General features: G+C 40.6%; 1 protein-coding gene across 2 annotated transcripts in view; it reads left to right on the forward strand.

Annotated features, from left to right (window-relative positions):
* The first annotated feature begins 2,364 nt into the window (after positions 1 to 2,364).
* Positions 2,365 to 22,092, forward strand: part of cntn3a.1 (contactin 3a, tandem duplicate 1) — an 81,543-nt gene continuing 61,815 nt past the window's right edge. For both annotated transcript variants that reach the window (XM_080470252.1, XM_080470253.1), the window contains exons 1-3: positions 2,365 to 2,897; positions 9,877 to 10,020; positions 19,931 to 20,063. In XM_080470252.1, the coding sequence (XP_080326378.1) occupies positions 9,966 to 10,020; positions 19,931 to 20,063 (188 nt within the window). In that variant the 5' untranslated portion in view covers positions 2,365 to 2,897; positions 9,877 to 9,965. The remainder of the gene's footprint in view (positions 2,898 to 9,876; positions 10,021 to 19,930; positions 20,064 to 22,092) is intronic.

A 22,092-nucleotide genomic window follows, 5' to 3' on the forward strand; every position in this document is an offset into this window, starting at 1 on the left:
GTGTCTTGTTTTGTTTTCTTAAATAAAAGAAGAAATGTTTTAGTAACAGATTAGACATAAACCATCAGCAAATATCATCATTTGGAAGAATATATTATTCTGTTATAGTGTTATCCACTGCCTAAAAATCCATCATATCTATGTCCCCACTTGGTAGAGCTTTTGTTAGAATGCCTCGTCATTTCCAAGCTCATGTTAGCCTTATTTCGACCTTCCCCTAACAGCAGTTTGCCAGCCTTTTGCTTGTCATGACAGGAATAAGAGAATGACAGTGGCCAGGCGATTTGTACCAAAGCCAGGCGATTAGTCCAAATAACCTCCTGTGACCACCTTTCAACATCAGAATTATAATACAATTCATAATCATTATTTCAGAAACAACCAGATATGTTAAGCAGGTCTGGCTGACAGTGCCAAATGAATAAAAATAAAGATATTTAGGGATGAACAACTAGATGAAATTTAAGAGTGTTTGGGATTTTTCCGGGCTGTCCAGGGTGGGTGTGGGTGGGGTCCTAAATTAATGTAACTCTCAGCTCAACGTATGTCCGCCCCCTGAAAAACTAGACAATTGAATGTTTTTATACTTTCACAGCTTAGAAACGTGTGATACTATCAAATAAAAATGTTGTAATAATACACTGCAGATGCATTAAGTTGACCAAATGTTCCACGATAATGAGCATGGGCTGTGTCCAAACTCACTCCCTATTCCCCATAGGGCACTGAATAATGTGCTCACTATTGGTAATGCTGGCAGGATATATAATGAACTCTTACTATACTCTATATAGAGCACTCAAAGTATCCCACAATGCATCATGAAAGGTAGTGGTCAAGCAATGGCCTCTAAACATACATACTATTATATGTTGTGCTATAAGAAAAGCCATGGGATGGCAGGTGAGAACAAAAGTGAAAAGAGGCCTGAAAGAGATGTTGTCATTCTGTCAATTTTGCCAATTTACATTCAAACTCCACAGAGCTCCTCTGGTAAAGAGCTGTGTATCAATGGTTGATTTAAGACATACCCACTCACCATAAAGAGCGAACAGCACTACACTACATAGGCTCTAAAGAGCTCTGTATTACTGACATTTTGTGTTATTTTGTCTCATCCATACAGGCCATGTTATATAGACCAAGCTCTTAAAGAAACTGAAAGGTGGCTTTTCTCTCACAAGTTAAACTTCCACAATTTCTTTCCGTCACTTTGTATTTGTCACAGTTTCAGTTTGTTGGTTTCCATAGTTACATGTTTCAAATAACACACAGGTGTCTTTTATTAGTGTGACTGATAGGGCAGGACCAGCGCGGGTGCAACATTTCACATCGATGGCTGCATTTCACGGGCTTCACAGCTCTGTTATCATGTACTTACTGGGACACCGACATTGAACAGAGCCGGAGACTAGTTTCTCAAAAATGTGTTGCCTTAGGATTGTAAAATAAGCTATTTGGTAAAATTTACTGAGGTGAACTAGTTTAAATGTCCTGGTTTTTGATGTTGGCTCACTGCCATTGCTCACTGCAATGGCTAAGTCAGGAGGAGATAAAACCAAGACGATTGGAGTAAAAGTTAGGGCCAGCTGTGGCGTAGTTGGTTGAGCAATTTGTCTTCCAATCCCAAAGTTTGGTGTTTTTATCCTCTATCTTCTCCTGACCACACGTTGAAGTGTTCTTAGGCAAGAAACTGAACCCTATTTTGCCCCCAATGGCATGTGAGCACATTGCAAATATCCACAGTTTGAGTCAGGATGAGCGGGCTTTTACATGTTCTACCTGGGCATGTGTAGGTTTTCATCTCTCACTCCAAAGACATGCATTTCAGGATAATTGGTGTTACAATTTTCTATATACAATATGTGACTGTGAGTGCGTGTGGTTGTCTATTCCTGTTTGTTTGCCCCATATAATATGGATAGATAGATTATCTGACAAACCCAAAAAATAAATAGAATAACTTGATGATGTGGATGTTGAATGATGTGGACCAGAACCGAAACCATGTGACACTTAAGGCTTTGCATCAAAACTGAGCAAAATTGAGGAGAACATATAGCGATATCTCCAAAACTACCACAAATTTAAAATTTTCTATGCATAATTGCATAACTTTTGATGTAAAAATGTGACTTTTTTCCCCTCAAAGTGATAAAAAATTGGGCTTTTATCTTTAATTTTTTAATTGGTTCATTCACAAATAAATTGCATTCTGAGCGACACATAGCGTTATAATGTCACACTATGAGGATTAAAGGACCATGCTTAGAAGGTGGCGTGGAAGCTGCAGCATGGGAAAAAAAAAAACGGGAAAAAAAAAAAAAAAAAAAAAGCAGCTCCTCTGTTTGCATCCTCCTCTCTGATGTCCCATGTGCCACTGCCGCCGCGCGCGCAGGCACTTCCAGTCCTGTGGACGAGCCGGACTCTGACATCGAGGACTCACCCTGCAACCACAGTGTGCACACTTGCAGCAAATTAAAGAGAATTTTGTTAAAAGCTGCGAAATTAGAAATAGAAGGTGAACAAAAATATCGCAAAAACGCACGCCTTCGCGATAAGTCAACGCTTCGGGTTGCGTCCGCGAGCAGCCGCCGGTGCGCACGACACCGCCGGGGAAACGTTACTGAGCGCGTCGGGGACTTGAGTGCGCAGAGCACGGAGAACTGGGCTGCTGTTGGGACACTGAAAAACCTGGACCTGAACCTGTTTAGAGGAGAGTTTGGGTCCATTTATACGGGAGCGACATCCGGACTTTGACAGACAACAACTTCACGTTCACACGCGCCGCCGGCTCGATGCTGAAGGAGCCGCTGGACTAACGGAGGGATGCGCGGTGTAACATGGATATACGAGAAGGGATAAACATCAGCAAACACGCCAGGAAATGCAATCAGGTAAATATGTTTTATCCTCAATTACTATTACTATCAGGATAAGTCTCCGTAACTATAATATTAAAGTATGTGTTTTATTATTGTTATTGGTTATGTTTGCCCAGAACCACGAAGCTGTTTGTCATCAACTTCCAGTCCGGTCATCGAATTCTAAAAGTCCACTCAATAAAGTAGTATAACACAAAATATCTTAATTACAGCTAGATTCACTTTTAAAAAACACTATGCATTTCAATTCCTCTAATGGTGGCTCTAGAAATACGCAGCACATACATATTACACATCCACCCTCTAACTGCACATGTCACATGTATTTATGTGTGTGTCCAAGTCTTTGTAACCCTGCCTCAGTTGCAAAACCGAACAGGTTTGAAATCCTAGTTTTCTAGCTGTCAACATACATTTTCTCTTTATGTTCATCCTCTATTACTCAAAGCCATCATTCTTAGTTGTTTTTTTGTGAGAGAGCACAAATCCACATATCAAGTATTCTTCCTTTAAAACCTCTGGCAGAGCTCATTGTCATCAGTGATCAACAGGGGATTGGATTGAGTCCAGTCTCATCATCTCCTCCTTTCTTTGATTGCACTGAGCTGAGAGCTTGATTGGTTCAGACTGGCTAAAGTCCTCTTTTGTGCCACTCTGGTGAAAACAGTTATTCCTGTAAAATCAAGTGCCCATATGCTTTCCAAAGTGCTGCCTGGGCAGACAGTTTGCATAGAAGTATTATTTTTTTTTTTACCTTGACATACATCTTATGTTTACATCACTTCAGAGTTTGATCCTCTATATACAGAAATATCTCAATGTTATAAGCATCAGCGGCATCTTTTGTTTCACGTTGACACACATCCAGCTCCATCCTCCCTCAGCACAGCTGTGGCTGACCAGATCCAAGGTTTAATTCCCCTGAAGCTGAACTCTAGTCCGGAGCGCAGTTACTCCTCTTCCTTTTTGCATTTGAGTGGTTGGAATAGTAGAGCTACTACACATCTCCTTGGGGAAGTGTGCTTATGGCTGGACACGTTTCTGATGATGTCACTGGCTCACAGAGGGGAAGAGGAGGGGGAACATGAAGCTCGGAGAGCCCTGCTGGGCAGAGCCTGGTCTGCATGAGTAGAGGAAAGTCCTCACACGCACTGAGCAAGGTTAGGAGGAGATGTGTGCATTCTAATCGGGGCAAGAAGTGAAAGGAAAAAAAAACCCAACAACATTTCAGCAGGTAGTACTATGACCCACATGACATTTCTGATCTGCCCTCTCTGCTGCTCATTCTTCTATTCACGTTCAGCTTCAAAGAAATGCAGCAGACTTCTCATCCTCATCTTTTATTCAAGTACATTTGTCTCTATGATATGTAAGTGGGACAACAGCAATGTGGAACAGAAACCCATGTGGACAACATGTTCACCTGTTGTTAGAAACAGTTCACATTGATTTTGATATTATAATACTGAAAATAACACAAACACTCAAACCATGTCACTATTTTTGCTTCATGGTATTTAAGTCACACCAGTGTAGTAAAACAACAGGCAACTGTTACGTCTACATTAAGTAAAATAAGGAAGACGAGGCGTAAGTGAACTGAGAAATGGATGCTCACTCGCCTTTCTAATGACGCTGATCCTGCGAACTGTTGTCTGTATGTTTGTTTTGCTACTGATGCCTGTCTGCAGCTGTGTGGAAACTGCAAATTAGGCTATCCACTAATTTTAATCACAACAAAGTGGTATTCTATACATACAAATACCATCAGAGGGGCAAAATCTTATGTTTGGATGTGGTGTGGACAGACGGCAATGTTTTTCTGGAAAAAAGCTCAGATAAAAGAAAATAAGTATCATGGAAATTGGAAGTAGTATGCTCAATGTCACTGTTTTTTTTTGTTCTCATATCATAACTACTAACACATACATCTTCACTGTAGTTGAGTTTACAGTATTATTTATGCTTGAAGCCACTGTGCTTGCAGAGAGCTTTCCCTTTAGGAGGATCTATTATTCCTTACAGTGATTGCAGCTTGCCTTTCCTCAATCACATTCTTAAAATTACCTCCCATGATAACCGCTGCATTCAAGCAAAGTGTTCTAACAAGACCGAAATCAGCTTGTTTAAATGTCTATTAATTGGCAGCCTCTTAAATCCTAATGGGAGCCTTAATTAGTGATTTAGTAAATGCAGGTGGAGTAGGTCTGTGCCTTGTCTCTAAAATATTTTGTTGAATCTTAGATCGGGCATGAGAAAAGATGAAAATGAATGATTGAAATCATTTGGAGAAAAAAAAAAAAGCCCAATTGTTTACTAATGTTTTCAAATATATTACTTTTCTTTTGTCATTAAGAACCAGTGTGTTGTTCTAACAGCTGTGATGCATTGCTGTATAATGCTGTTTTAGTTATTAGTGCAAACTGGTTCATTATGTTCAAAATTGGAACATGCATGCAAGCAGGAAGACCCCTTCGATGTCCTCGTGTCACGGGGGAGATTGGTACGAGCGCTCTGGTGGAGCGTCCCTGGTGCGGTCTGGAGAAAGGAAGACGCTGGCATGTGTTATGTCATGCCTGCGGCTTGTGTGCTTAGATCAAAACACTATTAGTCTCTTTGTCTTGTGCCACTATTTGAGGTAGAGTCTTGGCTCGGGAATGCATTGGCACTCGCTTGACTCCCGTGGCGTGGTGATGTGTGAGAAAGGTGGGAGGGGGAAAAAAGCATGAAAAAAAAACCCCAACATGTTGGCACACACAAAATCTTCAGCTCAAGAAAGTTTTGTGCGTATTGATTATATGTGCGTGGATTCTTGAAGAGTGAAGTTGGCAAAGGGAAGTAAAGATTTGTCTGACATTTTCATCTCTGTGTAACAGGAAGAGAGCGCCTGCATTCGATAGTTACCGTCAGTACAAGAGGAAGGGAGCAAATTGCAAATATTTTTGAAAGCACAGCCTGACTTTTTGCATTACAATTGAAGCGGAGCCTTCGCAGACAGATAGTGTGCATTCAACACATAGCATCAATTCGATGATTAAAAGGAAACACATTTGGGAACTTCAAACCAGCAGTGCAAGCTTAGGCACTGTAAATGCTTTAGTGAAATAAAATTGCATACCATTTTGTACAGTGTGGAGCTTATTGAATATTTTGTACAAAAGATCCTACAACTGCAAAACACATATGGTGTGATTAGGACTTCATCAGCACTGACACAAAATTTTTGATTCATGAATTAAAAGAATGCCGGATTAGGAAGAAAATTCACATTTCCTACTGCTCAACTCGAGCGTCACCAGAAAATAAATTTTGAATGACCGGAGGCACTCAGAGCAGTGAGACGAGCCACACGTGCAGGAAAACACTGATCGAGCTGGTGTCTGCAGATCAAGTGAAGTCACAGCTCAGGTGATTAAAGATGCAGCATTGTATGCCATTTTTTTTTCCTGGTCTGGTCTCGCTCCTGCAGAGTGAGGGAGTCTGGCCTCATTCATGATTCAGAGCTCGAGGGTTGGGGCGTGCGTACGCGAATGTGTGGGAAGCGCATGCTTTTTAGTGTGAATTTTATCTTCATCTGGACTCTACAACCGAACGGGACCCGTGGTATCCATCTATTAATACATTTTCGAGCCCTGAAAAATTGATGGCAGCTGAAAGATCGGGTGTAGTAGAGAGGGTCGAATCAGATGCCATCACTGTCAGCTTCTGTGGCTGACTGAACTACAATCTGTGGTTTATCAACTCCAGCTGCCGCTGTCACAGAACGAGAAGACAAGAGGTGTCACTTTGACAATGCTGAAGTTTAGAGGAGTGCTTTGTCTCCATGAATCTCGAAAGCTTCCCTCAGAGCAACTGCTTTCGCTCAAAAGTCAAACCTAATGAAGTGCTCAGTTTTACCGCATAGCTTCTTTAAAATTCTAATTGACATTTCTCTCTGTTCGCTGATGTTTTATAGACATATGGACAAAGACATTCAGTCGTTTCTGATACAGCTTGATGATGCTCCCTAAATGTATTTATATTAATTAGAATATACTACAATGCAATTTCAACAGGAATTTGTCTCTTATCAGGACCTCTTTAAGCCATATTGGCTCATACTTTTATTTGGTGGTAAGAGCTGGTATGTAAAGATATAATTACCAGGAATACAGTACTCATAAAGAGTGCAAAGTCCTGACAAAGGCTCTTTTTAATCTGCTTCTGTTGCATGTTTCATCAGCGAAATTATAGAATTTATAAAGATCCAAAACCTAATTTAAAAGGAATAGTGGTAAAACTTTTGCTTGCTTGATCTATAACTTTATTATTAAAGTGATACTTTTAATCTTCATCGGACGTGTTCCGTTGATATTTGTGTCTTCACACAAGAGTGGATATCCTTTGAGATGTTGCCTGTGATAACATGGGATCTGGGTATTATACACATTTTTTTTTATCCCTCCGGCTGAAAACAGTTATTAAAAACTTTGCTCACACATTGTGAAGCCGATGTCACCACCTCTAATCTCTCATTACTGTAGCAGCTATCTAATTAAAACGTGTCCATCTGTTAACATCACTCGTTGGCATTTTAACAAAATTTATATTAAGGATTTCTAATTTGGTATATTTTTTTCTGCCTCTATAAATGATTGAATTTGTGTTAGTTCTCAAGATGAAACATTTGAGGCGACAAAAGTGTAAGAGTCGGTATTGGAGATGTTGAATACAGGCTGGTCAGCCCGCGAAGTTACACGTACAAAAAAGGCAAAATGTCTATAGGTTCTTTATTACAGACATTATGTATCTGCATTTCTGAAATGTGGAACATAAATTTCACTGCGGTTGTGATACAATAAGATGCAGCTGACTTTGTGCAAATTGGGTCAGGAAACGCTTCGGTCATTCCAGCCTGGATCATTTCCCCTTTTCACCCATTGGCTTTTCGCAGTAGCATGAAAGTGGTTGGAACTTGAAAGGCAAAGTTTGAAAGCCTTCCTTATCATTAACTTTCATCTCATATGGCAAACAAATGAGAGAATCAATTTGTGATGAAAGTAAGTCATTGGGCTTGTCACTACCACTTAGGGTCACAAGGGTAATTAATTTGTCATGAACAGGCAGTCAAATAATGGCGCGGACACTCTTCGACTCCTGCAGCCATCATTTATGAGACTCTTTGGATCAAAAGCCTCTCCTCTGCTCCCCCTCCACTGACGCTGTTGTCTGATGTCTCATGTCTCGGGGCTCGCAGAGTAATAGAGATCAAGAGATTGCTGTTAAAGGCCAACAGATACCAGCGTTTATGAATGGGTGTCTTGATAGTTCACACATCCAGGTAGTTATTGCTTGTTTTGCTGTCAAGGCGGGATGAATTAATTTTAGATGACCACACTGTAAAACATTTAAATGGAAGACGAAGCAATTACTTGACAGGATTTTAAAAACATGAAGCCTTTGTTGTGAGTGTGTCAAATTGCGGGGGGAGGTTCAATCGTCAGCCTGAGGTGGTGCATACAGTATTTACTTGAGAAATGAAACTCGATCATTTGTGTAATTTTGGAAATCCATATATTGAGTGAGTATGCAAATGGAAAAAAAATAAAAAGTTTCAGCGGTTCCTTTTAATAAAATGATTGTTGGGATTAATTTATGCAGCGCTTCTCTCACAATGAATCCCTCAAAGGAGGAGCTATCCCCCCCCCAAAAAAAAATCAGGAGCACAAGAAGGGATTTAAAGTCTCTCAGTTTTATTATTAAAAGCCAACATTTACTCATGACATTTGCATCCTAATAACTGCCAGATAGGTTGGGACTAAGATGACACTAGAAACCCAATCTCCATGATGAGATTTATAGGGAGGAAGTGTTGCTTTTAATGGTTTGGTACACATAGACAGAAGAGTAGTGTAGGCAAACCTGTCAGGGACACTGCTGATATATTCACATAAGCATCAGTATGCTCTGTCATGCCTTTCAGTGGTGCAAAGATAGGAGGCGTGCAGATAACTGAGAAAGTATGAATATGTAATCTTTCAGTCGTCTTGGCCCTTTTTGCCACCACCCTCTTGATAGACTATACTGTATGTTCCTATTAATTCTTTCCCTGCACATTTCCTTCAGCATGCTGATGGCGTGTAGTCAGAGGGAGCTCTATCATCAGTCAGTTAAATGTACCAAGGAGAGTCAGTTTGAGCAAGACAATGGCTAATTTCCTCCCTTCATCCCTTCTCACTGCATAAGCATCCACCGCCCTCACATACACAAACATTTATCAGCTGTCTTATCAGAAAACGTCATAGTGATCATGGGGGGGGGGGGGGGGGGGGGGGGTGCATTTAGACAAATAAATACATCATGGCTGATCACTAACAGACGGATCATGCTCTTTATCATTTCACAACTTTTTGGAGACATTATTTGGGTTTAACTACAGATAAATTACAGTTTAGTCCTTAAAAAGAAAAAAAGAAAATCAATCTTGAGTCTCCCAGGAGACCAAAAATGGTTTGTTCGCCATGTACAGTCAGCTTTTTATGTCAGAAATACATAATCCCCCCCAGCTCAGAAGAATTCAAGGAGCAGGGACAGTGCTTTATTACATGGTAGGGATGTGTCTGACAACTGGCTTCTTTTTGTTTTGTCTCAGCAGGTTTGAGTACAAGCAAGCAATCCCTTTATGTTTCTCCTGCAGACATGATCCCTATTATGCAGTGTTAAGCGCACTTAAGCAAACTCCACAGTAGTGGAAGTGGAACCATAAGCAATAGAGCTGCTATTAAATGTCATCTGAATGTGTTTGTAAAGCTAAAACGCAAAGATGTGCAGCGTTTTCTTTTTCTTTTTGAGGATGTTAGTAACTTTTCTCACACCCTCCCAATGTGTAATATGTCACCAAACACAAGCAGCTACTGTCCTTGTGAGATCTGTCTTCATGATGAGACCAGTGTCCAGTGGTTCTGAATGTTTAATGATTTCTTTTCCTCCCCCTTTTCTTTCCATTTGACAGAAGAACAGTGAAAGCGCTGCAAAGGACAAAGCCGGGATTCTACACACCTGTGATTGGATGTGAGCTTGTACTGACCTGAGACCATTAAAATGGAGTTGCTATGGAAACTTATACTGCTGCTGTCATTGGTGGGGTGTCTGGCAGGTAAATCTTTTAATCGTGCACTTTTATTTATGCTGTTACAAGAGATCTATGAATTGTTATTGATTTTTTTTTTTTGTGTATGTGACGATACTTTGGTGTTTAGAACAGACGACACTTAAAAGTCAAATGGTAACAATAAAAAGGTTTTATGGCAAACGGCGCTCGCAGCTTCCGACAAATTGTACAAAATGGCAGGAGAGGTACATGTTTTTGTCTTTTCATTGGCAGCTCAAGGCAGCAAATCAACATTCCTTAAGTTGTGCAGAGCGACTATCTCTGTATCCCAGACGGTGAAACCTGTTGTAAATGAATACGCCTGGTTTCCATCTCTGACAGACAGCCACTATCTTGCAGTCATTCATTTTAAAGAGCGCCACAATTGTTGTCCTAATTGAGATTGCAGCGGTAGTCGTACAGAAATCTTGTCATTGATCTTGCTTTTAATGAGAGACCTAATTTTCCTCCCTTACAAAATGTTCAGGGTCAAATACTGGTTCTCTTCAGAATGTCAGAGTCTGAAGCTGAGAACAAGATGAATAAAGGCTTTCTTGTATGAGCGCTGTATCTTGAGGAATGAGTAATCTTTCATGTTGCCTTGCTCAAAATCAGCAGCCCCTCCTCACAGCTGGGCCCTAAAATAATTAGTGTGCGTGCGTGTGTGGGCTTGTGACTGTCACTGTGTGTATTTGTTTGTGCACGCACGACTTTTAACATTTTTATTTATTTTTTTAATCCAAAGCACGCCAGCGTGCCGACACCTAAATTTGCCTACATGGCAATTAGCACCGCTTATCAGTAAATCCAATACACATCAGCGGATGTCTAATGAGGCTTTCCTCGGGGAACTGTGACTCACTGTGGGATTAAGATCTACACCGCAATTCTGGATCACACAATATGTCCTACTTAAAGATTCTCTTAAATATGCACACAAGCGAGTGTCGATGACCTCGATGGAAACCCCGCCACAAACCTTGACAGGTTTTTTGATATTAGACATACCGCCTTAAGGAGACAATGTCAATCTCCAGTTTGTGCACTAATGAAATCTCCTCTAGCAATCATGAGTTGCAGCAACTTCATTCAGGGTGAAATATTCAGAGCAATTTAGTGTTTGACGAAGGAGCCGAGGGTAAAACGTTTCTGAAAAGCATTGTGTTGCACAGCCCTTGCCTCACGCTCAAGGCTCACAGTCGATAACGCAGGATAACTAAGCATTAATATTCACCATGGGGTTACATTACATATGCTCCGCTTACAAGACAAGTATGATGCAATGTAACCGCGGACCTCTAAAGTCTCTGTTCTAAGAAAGACACTATAAGCATTTTAGTATGCAGGCCTGCAATACTGTGTGTAGAAAGCGTGGTGTGATGGTGTTAGGTGGTTGTTCCTCAGTAGGTTATTTATCCAGAGTCCGCTCCTTTTTTTTTTTTTCTAAAACAGTAGGCATTGGCTGTGTGGGGGAGTAGCGGGGGCCAAGGGTAAGTCAGTCCCTGAGTGAGTTTATCTAGAGTTAACCACCTCTCCCTCGGCGGGTCTGATTGACCTGAGGCCATGGGCATGTGAATGAGTGAGTATGAGCGAGAGCGGCAGAGCCAAGGCGTTGGGGTGGATGCGGTTTGCCCTCACAGATGCAACTAACATTTTATCTATAAATCAACAATGTCCACTTGACGTGAAGCTGGAACTTCGCTGGTAAAGTACGATCGCGAAAGTGTATTTTCAGGAAAAGGGGTGTATTTGTTATTCAGTAAGTCACGATGCGTAAAGACGATAGAGAGAAGATTGAATTTCTTTCCACAAACCACAATATAAAATTCTAATAGTTTCGCATATGCTCTGGTTTTTTAGAAAAAACTAAATTCCCGGGAAGGGAAGTGAGGACTCCTGCAGTGCACATTCTCTGTGTTTTCAGAACCATTTGCTAGAAACATAAATCATTTGATGTAAAATATCGATTTCAAAACACTTTACCACCAGCTCAATGAATTTACAAGTATTTGGCCAAAAATTATTGGCAGCAGTCCAATCATTGGAACATCTGTTTTTGGCATTGAGGGCTACAATTTACCAGCACTGGAAACAGAAATATAAACACATTGAGGAAGATTGCTGTTAAGACTCTAACCGGCAATCATATGTTTTGTTCTCTCAGAATAATTCAGAGTTAACATTGGGAATATTTTCCCTGGTTATTTAAGTGGGTGTTTACAGTTTCACAGTCGTAATCCATTTTTAGCACGCGGTTTCTGATGTTTGGTTTGATGAAAAATAAACAAAATCTCTAGGACATGTTGAAAGTGGAGTGATATGATTAGATGCTCGGCTTCAGAAATCATTTACCACAGACTGTGTTCAGTGGCCAATCAGAAATAAGTGTTCAACAAAGGTTTAATGAGTTTTTGTTGTGCACCGCCGAAGTGGTTTGGCACAGCAGTTGTGTCGCCATGGAAGAAAATATAAAATAACACATGTGGGACTACCACCACTATGAATTTATGACTGTAAGTTTAAAAGTATGGTTTCATATTGTAATAGTCAGCTTGAATACATAACCTGAATATAGTATACAAGGGTGGTTCAGTAAATGTAATGACTGATCCTTGTTTTGGGTAAAATGTAGTTTCAACGCTGAGTGGAGCTGATAAAAGGCTTAAAATCCCATCTTTATTAAATAAATAGTTCTCCTCTAAAATCTTCATTTGCCTTTTGTGAATAAAATAATATTTCCTTGTAGAGCTGTGGGCTGCTTTTCAACAATACCTGTAAATCTTGTAATAAAACCAAGTACTTTTAAAGAAAATCATGCCTTCAGACTTAGTAGTAGACGACAGCATGCATCCTTTAAAAGGAAGATTTAATGTGATTCAATCTGTGTGAACAGAACAAAGCCTGCAGTTTCCTTACATATTTGGGAAAATACCTTTTTCAAGGCTGGTTTACCCACACCTCTGTTCAGTTAAGGTTCATGTCTTAGTAATTCTGCTGTAAATGAAAGGCTGCTTATGGCCAGAATTCTAATCTCCAAGCAAAAAACCCTTTTACTTTGCTCTGTATAGCTCTGTACACAGCCCAGAGATGAGTGGAGCTTCAAATATTGACTTATCTCATTGATTCATCAGTACATGGCGCAGCCTTTTAGGAATCCTTAAGCAAGGATTTGATTGCATCTTTGAAGTTTTGTATATGTGGGGCTGTGGACTATTCCCCTGTGAGTCTCCCTCCCAGAGCTGCTGTGTTTTTGCTTTATGCAGGAAGAAAAAAAAAAAATAAATTTGAATTTGAATGTCTTTGCATTAATGATGAATCCTGTGCAATTCATCTGTAGTGTGCATTTTTCCTCATAAATACATCGTTATCAATTAAAGAGCAAAACATATTTGTGACAGGATAGCATTTAAAAGCCTGGAGCATGCTGTGCGGTGAACTTCCTTTACCGACACATTTCAGTTTTTGCATCCCCTGATGCTGAAATCACCAGACTGTTTACACAAGTCTGCATTACATATTTCATCTCTGTTATCACACACAGTGGTACAGACGTGAGATCTTAATCTTGACAGGTTTAGAATGATGAGAAAGACTGAAGCATGTACGTATGTACAGTCATTTGATTTTAGTCATTTTTACTCATGTAAACAGTGTTTCTATTAAGGGCTGCTCAGTCCTGGTAAACAGGATAAGTGCACTGTTTTGGGATTCCTTTCACGCAGGGAAACGCTTTTTTATTTCATGCACTTCTCAGTTTTAAGACTTTGGGCTGCTTCACTTTCAACATCCAACCCCCTGCACATTTAGGTGTTTATCTTAGTGCACTTTGTCTATTTGTGTCTTCAGACACACACTTTTCTCTGAATCCACAAGAAGTTTGAATATTTTAAAAGCGCTGTAAGTGATAAAGGAACTCTTGGGGATAAAAGCCAAACTGATCTCAAGCAATGTCCTCTCATTTTTCAGTACATATTCTTTAAGTTCTTTTTCCTGAACAACTTCTTTTTCATGTTCATTTACAGAAATTCACAAGTTTAACATATTGTTTGCAATGTTTTTACACGGAGGTTTGTGCTTATATATCAACATATTTAGATTTTTTTTTCTACATGTTCTTTAAAAATAAACATGGCTAAACACAGTTTTGATGACATGCCAATAGAATTTTCTGATTAATAGTGTGGGAACATGTGAATGAATATGTGCATATACGATTTCTCATATCTTTAAAAAAAAACAAACATTTGTCTTATTGTCAACATTGAACTGGGGGAGGTTTTTGGTTAATATCAGTTGGACAGTGTTTCCAGCTGATGTAGTTAGACATATCACCTTTCATGACTTTTCTTTTTTCTTTTTCTTTTTTTTTTTTTCATATTTCCTCTTCTAAGTGTTGCTCTAAAAAAGGAATCTGCACTACGCTGACAAAAATAAAACCCCCTAATGGTCAGATCAGGTGCTCTTTAAGCACCTCTGGTTAGAAACATAATGGTGCAATTTTAAACCATGATAAATGTTTCCATTAGTGCACACTGTGGCATCTGGTGAGTGACAAATAACCTTCTAACCATTGTTGTGGAGAAAAGGTGGGGATATTACTACAATTAGATGACAAATGGCAGTCTCAGAGGCAATGTGTTCCTGGCCTTATGTAGACATTCAATATAGAGCAGAGCAACAACAGCAACAACAAACAAAAACTGCTTTAATTTGCTATTCCCATGTATGGAATTTGACCAAATCAATTCTGTGTTTCCCAAGTGCATGCTGCAACGGATACCCTTGATCCACATTCTGTAGGTGCATTCCGGATACACTAGCTTTGATTAGCTTGAATACCTCGTGACATGTTGGGTTATTGGTTGGGGATGGGGATGTGTCTGTGTGGCCCAATGTGATTAACTTAATGAACGAGCTTGTAGCACAGTACATCACGTCCTATAAGTGGCTGTAACTACAGTGATGTCTGCCCTCCCATGTTTCTTTTATTAGTTTCTTGTGTTATTTGTGTTTCTAATATGTCCTCTGTCTACGCTGGCTTTGAATTTACGGAAAGGGGATATTTTTGGGGGAGTGAAATGTTCAAATATTTGCTGAGGTGTATTTTTCTTCCAAAAGGATCTTTAGAAAAACAAACATTTCAAGCATTTCGAGTGATGCGATCAGACCTACACCTTACTCAAAAACAGCCCAGACCTTCCATCTACGTCTGGAGTAACATTTGCTGCTCCTGAATGAGAGACCTTAAAGGTGTACCTTATCGGCCTGGACAGAGGGGGAAGATGCTTTAAAAAGCAAGATTGGCTTTTTTTTTTTATTTGATGCATAAAACCCCGAGCTGAAACGAATGGATTTGGTGCCTCACAAACGACCAATGCCTCCCCCACAGCCGACTCCCCATGTGCCTGTTTATTCATGCTGAGGTAAGCTGGAGGAATTCATTTGCTGTCAGCGAGTATTGAATTTGAGATTAGTTTTTATTTCAGCCTCTAAAACAGCTCCCTCTGCCTTCCACTTGTGCTCTGTTGCTGAGTCTTGTGTTGTCTGACGGAGCCTTAGAAAACATGCACATATCACCATCTGGCAGCAGGTGACAGATACGAGTCGGGGGGGGCTGTTTTTCTTAAAACACCCTTTTATAATGACCTCCATCTCTGTCCCGCGGCATTGTGCAGTCAACTTCCTGTTAGGGCTCTGGATCACTGCACTTCACTGACAGAGCGCTTTAAACGTTTGACTTCCTGGGTTCCGGGGTGCTCAGTGTTGGACCTGCCATCAGCCTGGTTTCAACATAAATTCCTGCTTCTTTCGATCGCTTAAAAGACGTGAATACATTCTTTTTTTGCAATATGTATCTATTGTCTTTTTGCCACCCAAATGAAATCTTCCTGGGTAAGAAAGAAATTACTCAAATGTGTTTGGGCCCTGTGGATTTCACAACGAGCAGCACTGTTGTAGTGTGTCACACCTCAGTGTTTGATTAACAGAAAGCAAGACTGAAAATTATTCTGTATTCCCCACCGCATCTTACTTTCATTCCAGTTAGGGCAACGAAAGAGTTTCAGAGAGTTTGCATCAGTTTGAACTGAGCCCCCGGGCACAGCCCCCGGAGCTCAACCCCTCCTCATTATTCGACACTTATTCACCCTTCTAATAACAGTTGCTGTGGTGCAAGCGAAGATCGGGTCAGTGCAGCACAACCAGAACCACGAGCATGCACTGCAACTAAATATCTATGTTGATTAATTCCCTGTTAAGTGGGTATTGAGTCAGGTTGGTGTACAGCAGTCCATTTAGGGATTGATTAAGAGTGTAATACATGAGAAGGTCAAGTAAAAATGGTCTAATAGAAATGGTTTGGTGAGTTTTGGGCATTTGCTTGCAGTTGTAGTGGGAATAATTCAAGTTGTTCTATTGAGTGGTTGTTTTGTGATTTCAGTAAATGTTCCAAGACATTTATTAAACACAATGAATCCCTCGCTGTGTTTTTCCACCTTCTTCATCAAGAGATCATGAAAATGAGTTCAGCATGAGCCAGAGCTGTGATTTTTTTTTTTAATATTCTAATCCTCAATATAAGTCATTACTTAATAACCAGCTTCAGTTACGGCCCATAGATCATGGAGCAGTTAGTTGTTTGATTACATCTACAAATGATTTAATTAAATTATAATTTCACTATAACGGCCTCCATGTGAAAATGAGTTGATGCTACGTTGTGTGATGTGTTTGAAACATGAGCATGACGACATGAGAGCCGCCATGTTTTGAAGATTAACGGGGAAAAATTTTCCATGGAGGCAGAAGTATGCTGGCTTACTTAGACATAATTGTGACTAGTTAGTATGTTGGTTAATCCTAAAGAGACATTTAGGTTACATCTCAAGTTTGTGTTGCTATGAACCTGCTAATCTTACAGGTAAAAGCAGAAACACAGACAAAACATTATAAACTATAACGCTTTTTGTGCTAATACAAAAAAAAAATGAAAGAAAACAAATTTGCTTCAAATTTAAGTTTTTCTTTCTAAAACTGACCATGCCTGAATGCTTGTTTTCTAAAGAATGTTTTCTAGAATAAAGATTCCACTGAGCATGTTCAGAATGGAGTGGTTTTTCTTTTTGTTTGATTCTACGAAGTAAACGGCCTACTTTTATAAAAGATTCACCTGCAAAGAATCACTGTAAGAACTTATTTTAATGCGAAGTAAAGTCTTCGTGATGAGACTTGTGGTAATCAATCATCTCTCGTTGTAGTTTCAAGAGACACGCTTCGTGTATCAAAGATTATAATTAGGCAGCTTTTTATTGTTCGCAGGTTTCTGTGAGGTTTATCCTTGTGGAGAGGAACAATCAGTGTACAAGGTCCCTTGTCAAACAACTCCACCCTTTCAGAGAGTTATATTTAGTCTTGAGGATAAATCCGTACTCTGTGGACTCCACAGAGGCTCGGAAATGATACCTGACTCTCATACAAATTAGTTACCCTACCTTCATAATATTCTTACTTTTTATGCCATCACAGAAATGCAAATGAATTCTGACAAATCCAAATGAATTCCTTTTTCCATTTCAGAAAGCAATGTTTATTGAAATGAGGTTTAGGCTACCCCAAGGGTCACTGTGACTGCTCAACACCCATTCACTATTGTACCTTTGGAATTAACAAGGAAATTAATGAAACACTAGATGTGCTGCTGCATTTGTTTCCACGGTGTTTTCACTTTAAGAAAAGAATCAGGAATGATACAATAAGACAGTGGGATTTTACTTAATTTATGCACTGTGCATTACTTGTGTACAGCACCCCATACTAAACAACACAGCATGAATATTCATATAATTCGGGGTGTGTTATAAATTGAGCTTCAGTCTGTTCATTCATCTGTCATTCATTGAGTGCAGTTTCTAACAATCGCTTTGTATAATTTTGGACCCTGGCTTTCCCATCTGCCCGCCTATACCGCAAGTAGAATCACCTGTTCCACTCATCTTTACTCTGTTTTCCCGCCTGAGCTGCCTAGAATATAAAGATCTTTTAATGCACTTGCTGATTTTTAATGCAGGGTTGCCTTCATGTTATGTAGCTCAACTCAGTGGTTTATAACTTTTTTCCTCAGAAAATACTTTCGCTCAGTTGGTCGAGCAGATCTTCTTTCAATTCGAAAGTTGCAGGTTTGATCCCCCACCTGTCTATGTTTCAAAGTGTCGTTGAGCAAGGCACTCTATCTGTACCCCTAATTGATTGAACTGAGCGTCTTGCATGGCCGTTGTTGTCTGTGTGTATGGGTGAGTGTGACCGACAATGTAAAGTACTTTTGGGGCTCGAAATCTGTGATAAACCAGTATATAAAGGAAATCCATTTACTGATTGTTTTTTATGATGTGTGGCCCTATTTATTCTGCAGTTCCTCCAACAATAATCTGTCTGTTTCATAAATGATTTCATCAAAGGGGAATGTGTCTGAAAATTCTGAGTATAAATAGCATCCTGAAAAATTAGGCGGTTTCTAAAGAAAGCTGTTTGATCAGTTGCTGGTCTTTTATACCTTGTAAACTCTTCTCCTGAACGTAGCCTGCTCCAGACTGAAGACCCCAGGGCTCACACCGACGGGACCTCGCTAATCCAAAATCACACTTTCTAGTTCGGGCTTCACTTCTGCTCCAAATCTTCTCTAGTATCTTATTATGTAAAAACTAATTTTAACAACATCAGAGCAGACAAAGCCTCAAAGTCCCTACGCAGTGACCCGTGACCATCTCCAAAGGAGGCTGTGGACCACTTTGGGAAACACTGCCTTAACTTGTCTTGTGTGCTCTTCTCTTTGCCTTCCTCTTTGTGTTCTGATGGTGTTGTTGACCTTGCCAGCGCGTTTGGATTTTGCCTCGGCTCGTCTGTCACTACTTTGTTTGCCTGCTTGTGTTGTTCCGTGCTTTCTCTCAGTAAAGATTCCTTACTTTCACATCACACCCCGCAGTTTTGCTCCGGCAAAAGAGTGAAAAAATTGGAAGTAACAATATAGAGTGATGACCCAGAGGAAGGGAGAGATAGATAAGACCCCCCAGAGCCCAGACACTGCTGGTGGTGGATGGCTGATGGGTGTGCTGCTGAGGGACCCTGACTGCGCTGAAAGATGAGGTAGTGATGAGAAGGAGGAGGAGGTTATAAAAAGCAGAATAACTATTGTGCTGTGGTATTTAAAGAGCAGAGAGTATAGACTGATTGCAGACTGAAAGATCAGCAGATAAAAACGGCAGTGTGATTTTGATTGCATTCGAATCAAAAATGTGCATATTGAATTTATTGAAGTCGCTTCTCCACCTCAACAACAAAAACCAAAATCTAAAATGTCACAAAATCATCTCACGTATTTCCCCAATGACGGCAATTATAATTTATTTCTATAAATCATGACGGGAAATAAATTGATGGTTGAAATGAGAGAGGCAGATGTGAAATGACACCAAATTACCCTCAGTGTTTGTAGTGGCGATTTATGTCATATGTTTTATGCGTTAACATCCTTTGGGAAAGCAGGGGATAAGTTTGAAGGGTTGAGATGACATTTTTGTCAAAGTGTGGTTGCATTGTGGTGTGTCTTTGACCAGCCTGTACATTCAGATGTTTGTATTAAAGTTTCATGAAGGTTACCGGCTGATTATGCAGTACCTCAGGGACTTAGCAAGTTTTTACGACTAATATGAAAAATGCCCATGGGCTCTGCTCACATGGTCGACGGTTGCATGCCAAACAGAGGAACAGGATTCATCCCTCCCCTGTACACCACTTTTTCCTCCCTTTGCTTCCTTCATCTGTTAGCCTCCTGCTCACCAGCAAAGAAGAAAAACTGTTAAAAGTGGTTTTCAGGCTCACCGGGACATCAAAGCTGATGTAGGTTTGTCGGTTCTCCACACAGGAAGCGGAGTCCTGCTGCGGCCCGTGTTCACCAAACAACCCGGCAGCGTGGTGTTTCCCATTCAACCTGGCGAGAATCGCCGAGAGGTGGTGTTTAGCTGTGAGGCCCAGGGACACCCACCTCCTTTCTACAGGTAACTCCTGCACACATGGCTTTATGCACACATTTGAGCTTTTGTGAGTCAAAGCCTCCAGGTGATGCCCCAGAGCTTTCAAGTAATACTGGATTTATTGCCGTGGGGAAAACCGGGTGTTTGCAGACCTCATGGCTTTTTTGCTGCGCGCTGCCTGCCGCACTTGCATGCACTGTCAGTCATGGCTCATTTGAGAATGATGAATTAATTGGCCTCAGTTGTTGCTGTAGTGTGTATTTACATTGACGGCCTGACATTGAGCCATTAGATTCGTCTTCAGAGCTTCGTGTCCTCAGTATCACTGACCAAAGATCAAGTGACCCAAGAGAATGTTGCAGCAAAACTTATTCTCATCATGACAGAGATGGAGCGATTCGGAAGGACAGTGGAGTACATTTCATACGCCACAAAGGATGCAGCATAAAACGGCATTGTCGGCTGAACAGACATTGTCACAGGACATCTGAATTTCAGGCATGATAAACATTATTCAGAACATTTCATGGACCGAGGTGCCGGAGAACAGTTGCTGCTGGTCGTCCTTGTTCAGCCCGCTGGCTCTGCTGAGCTGAGCGGTTCCCCCCAGCGACTGTGTTTGAAACAGATTGAAGCCCTAGTTCTCCGCCACCAAAATGATGACAGATTAAAACAAATGACAAACAATGATTTGCTTTAAAGTGCGTCAAGTGCATAAGCTATTAATTCAAAATCTATCAAATTGGGCTACGTAACTGTTGTACTCCTGTCGGTGTAATTAAATGCAAATCGCAAAACCGCGCATTTAATGTGTAATAGGTTGAAACGATCGCTCATAACATCAGCATATGCAGCTGCTAATGTAGCTTGAAGATCCTCGGTGTTATGCCTAATGGACACAAATTGAAATGAATGTACAAGATCTTATCACTTGGATCAACAGGAATACTTAATAGGCAATCGGTCACTTTTTCCACTGTGTAGTCCTACTTTTTAAATTCAAACCATTTGAGGAGTTCAAATCTGCAAATTGCGTTCAAGTTTCGCGAATGTGCCGGGCTCCATATGAAATCAAATTTTGTTTTAATTAGCTCTTTAATTACAGCGAGTGCCACCAACTGTGAAAGCTGATATACCACATTAAGAAGTGACTTTCAGATGGATGAGAAGCTTTACTGATTTCATACTTTTATCTCATTTACTGATGAGATTAATGTTCAGATGGACATATTACAGCATTTTCCTACTATCTTTGCACACGTATCACAATACATTTATGAACAGAGGCTCCGCACAGACCTTTAGAAAGAGTTATGAGTCCTCACGGAGGGTCAACGGCAGGACAACATCTGTCGAGTGACTCCTCACTGCTACAACTGAAGGCAGGTTTATTCGAGGGGCACCAAGGGCAAATTAATTTGTCTAAGACTGCCCAACGATCATGATGCCACATCGAGCCCACTCTCAAAGTTGTCGCTGTGGGCCCTTCATTTGTTTCATCTGGAGCTCTTGGACCAGCACCAGCTGCAACACCAAATCACTAAATCAATCTAATCAGCCGATCTGCTGTTGAGCGCTGCTCCCCTGCATGTGCTGCCCAACACACACACGCACACGCGCACGCACACGCGCACGCGCATGCGCACACGCACACGCACACGCACACACGCACACGTAGCTCTCGCTCCCCGTTTCAACCTTGCGTCACACTCTCTTAGTCTTTCCCACTGAAAAAAAGCAGCAAGATAGTCAGGAATAGAAACCTCCAGCTTCCCTGTTCTCTGGGGCCACGAGCGCCTAATCAAGATGGAGGCGCCAACGTTTAATCTCATTCTGCAGGATTTCATCGGGTGACAAATATCTCCTGACTGTCAACTTTTGCAATGTCACACTTTTTTGTAAACTTCTCTTATTGTCAATTACCTTTTCCTGTCGCTTGGTGTGAGAGTGGAACTGTTCGTAGGCAACTTAGTGCAAACAACTCAAAAAGCTATTTAATCGATTAATTTCATCTGAAAAGTGAAAAATAAAGTCCTTCCTGACAAAAATTGCG

Source organism: Lipophrys pholis (genome assembly GCF_963383615.2).
Source record: "Lipophrys pholis genome assembly, chromosome: 8".
NCBI classification, from domain to species: Eukaryota; Metazoa; Chordata; class Actinopteri; order Blenniiformes; family Blenniidae; genus Lipophrys; species Lipophrys pholis.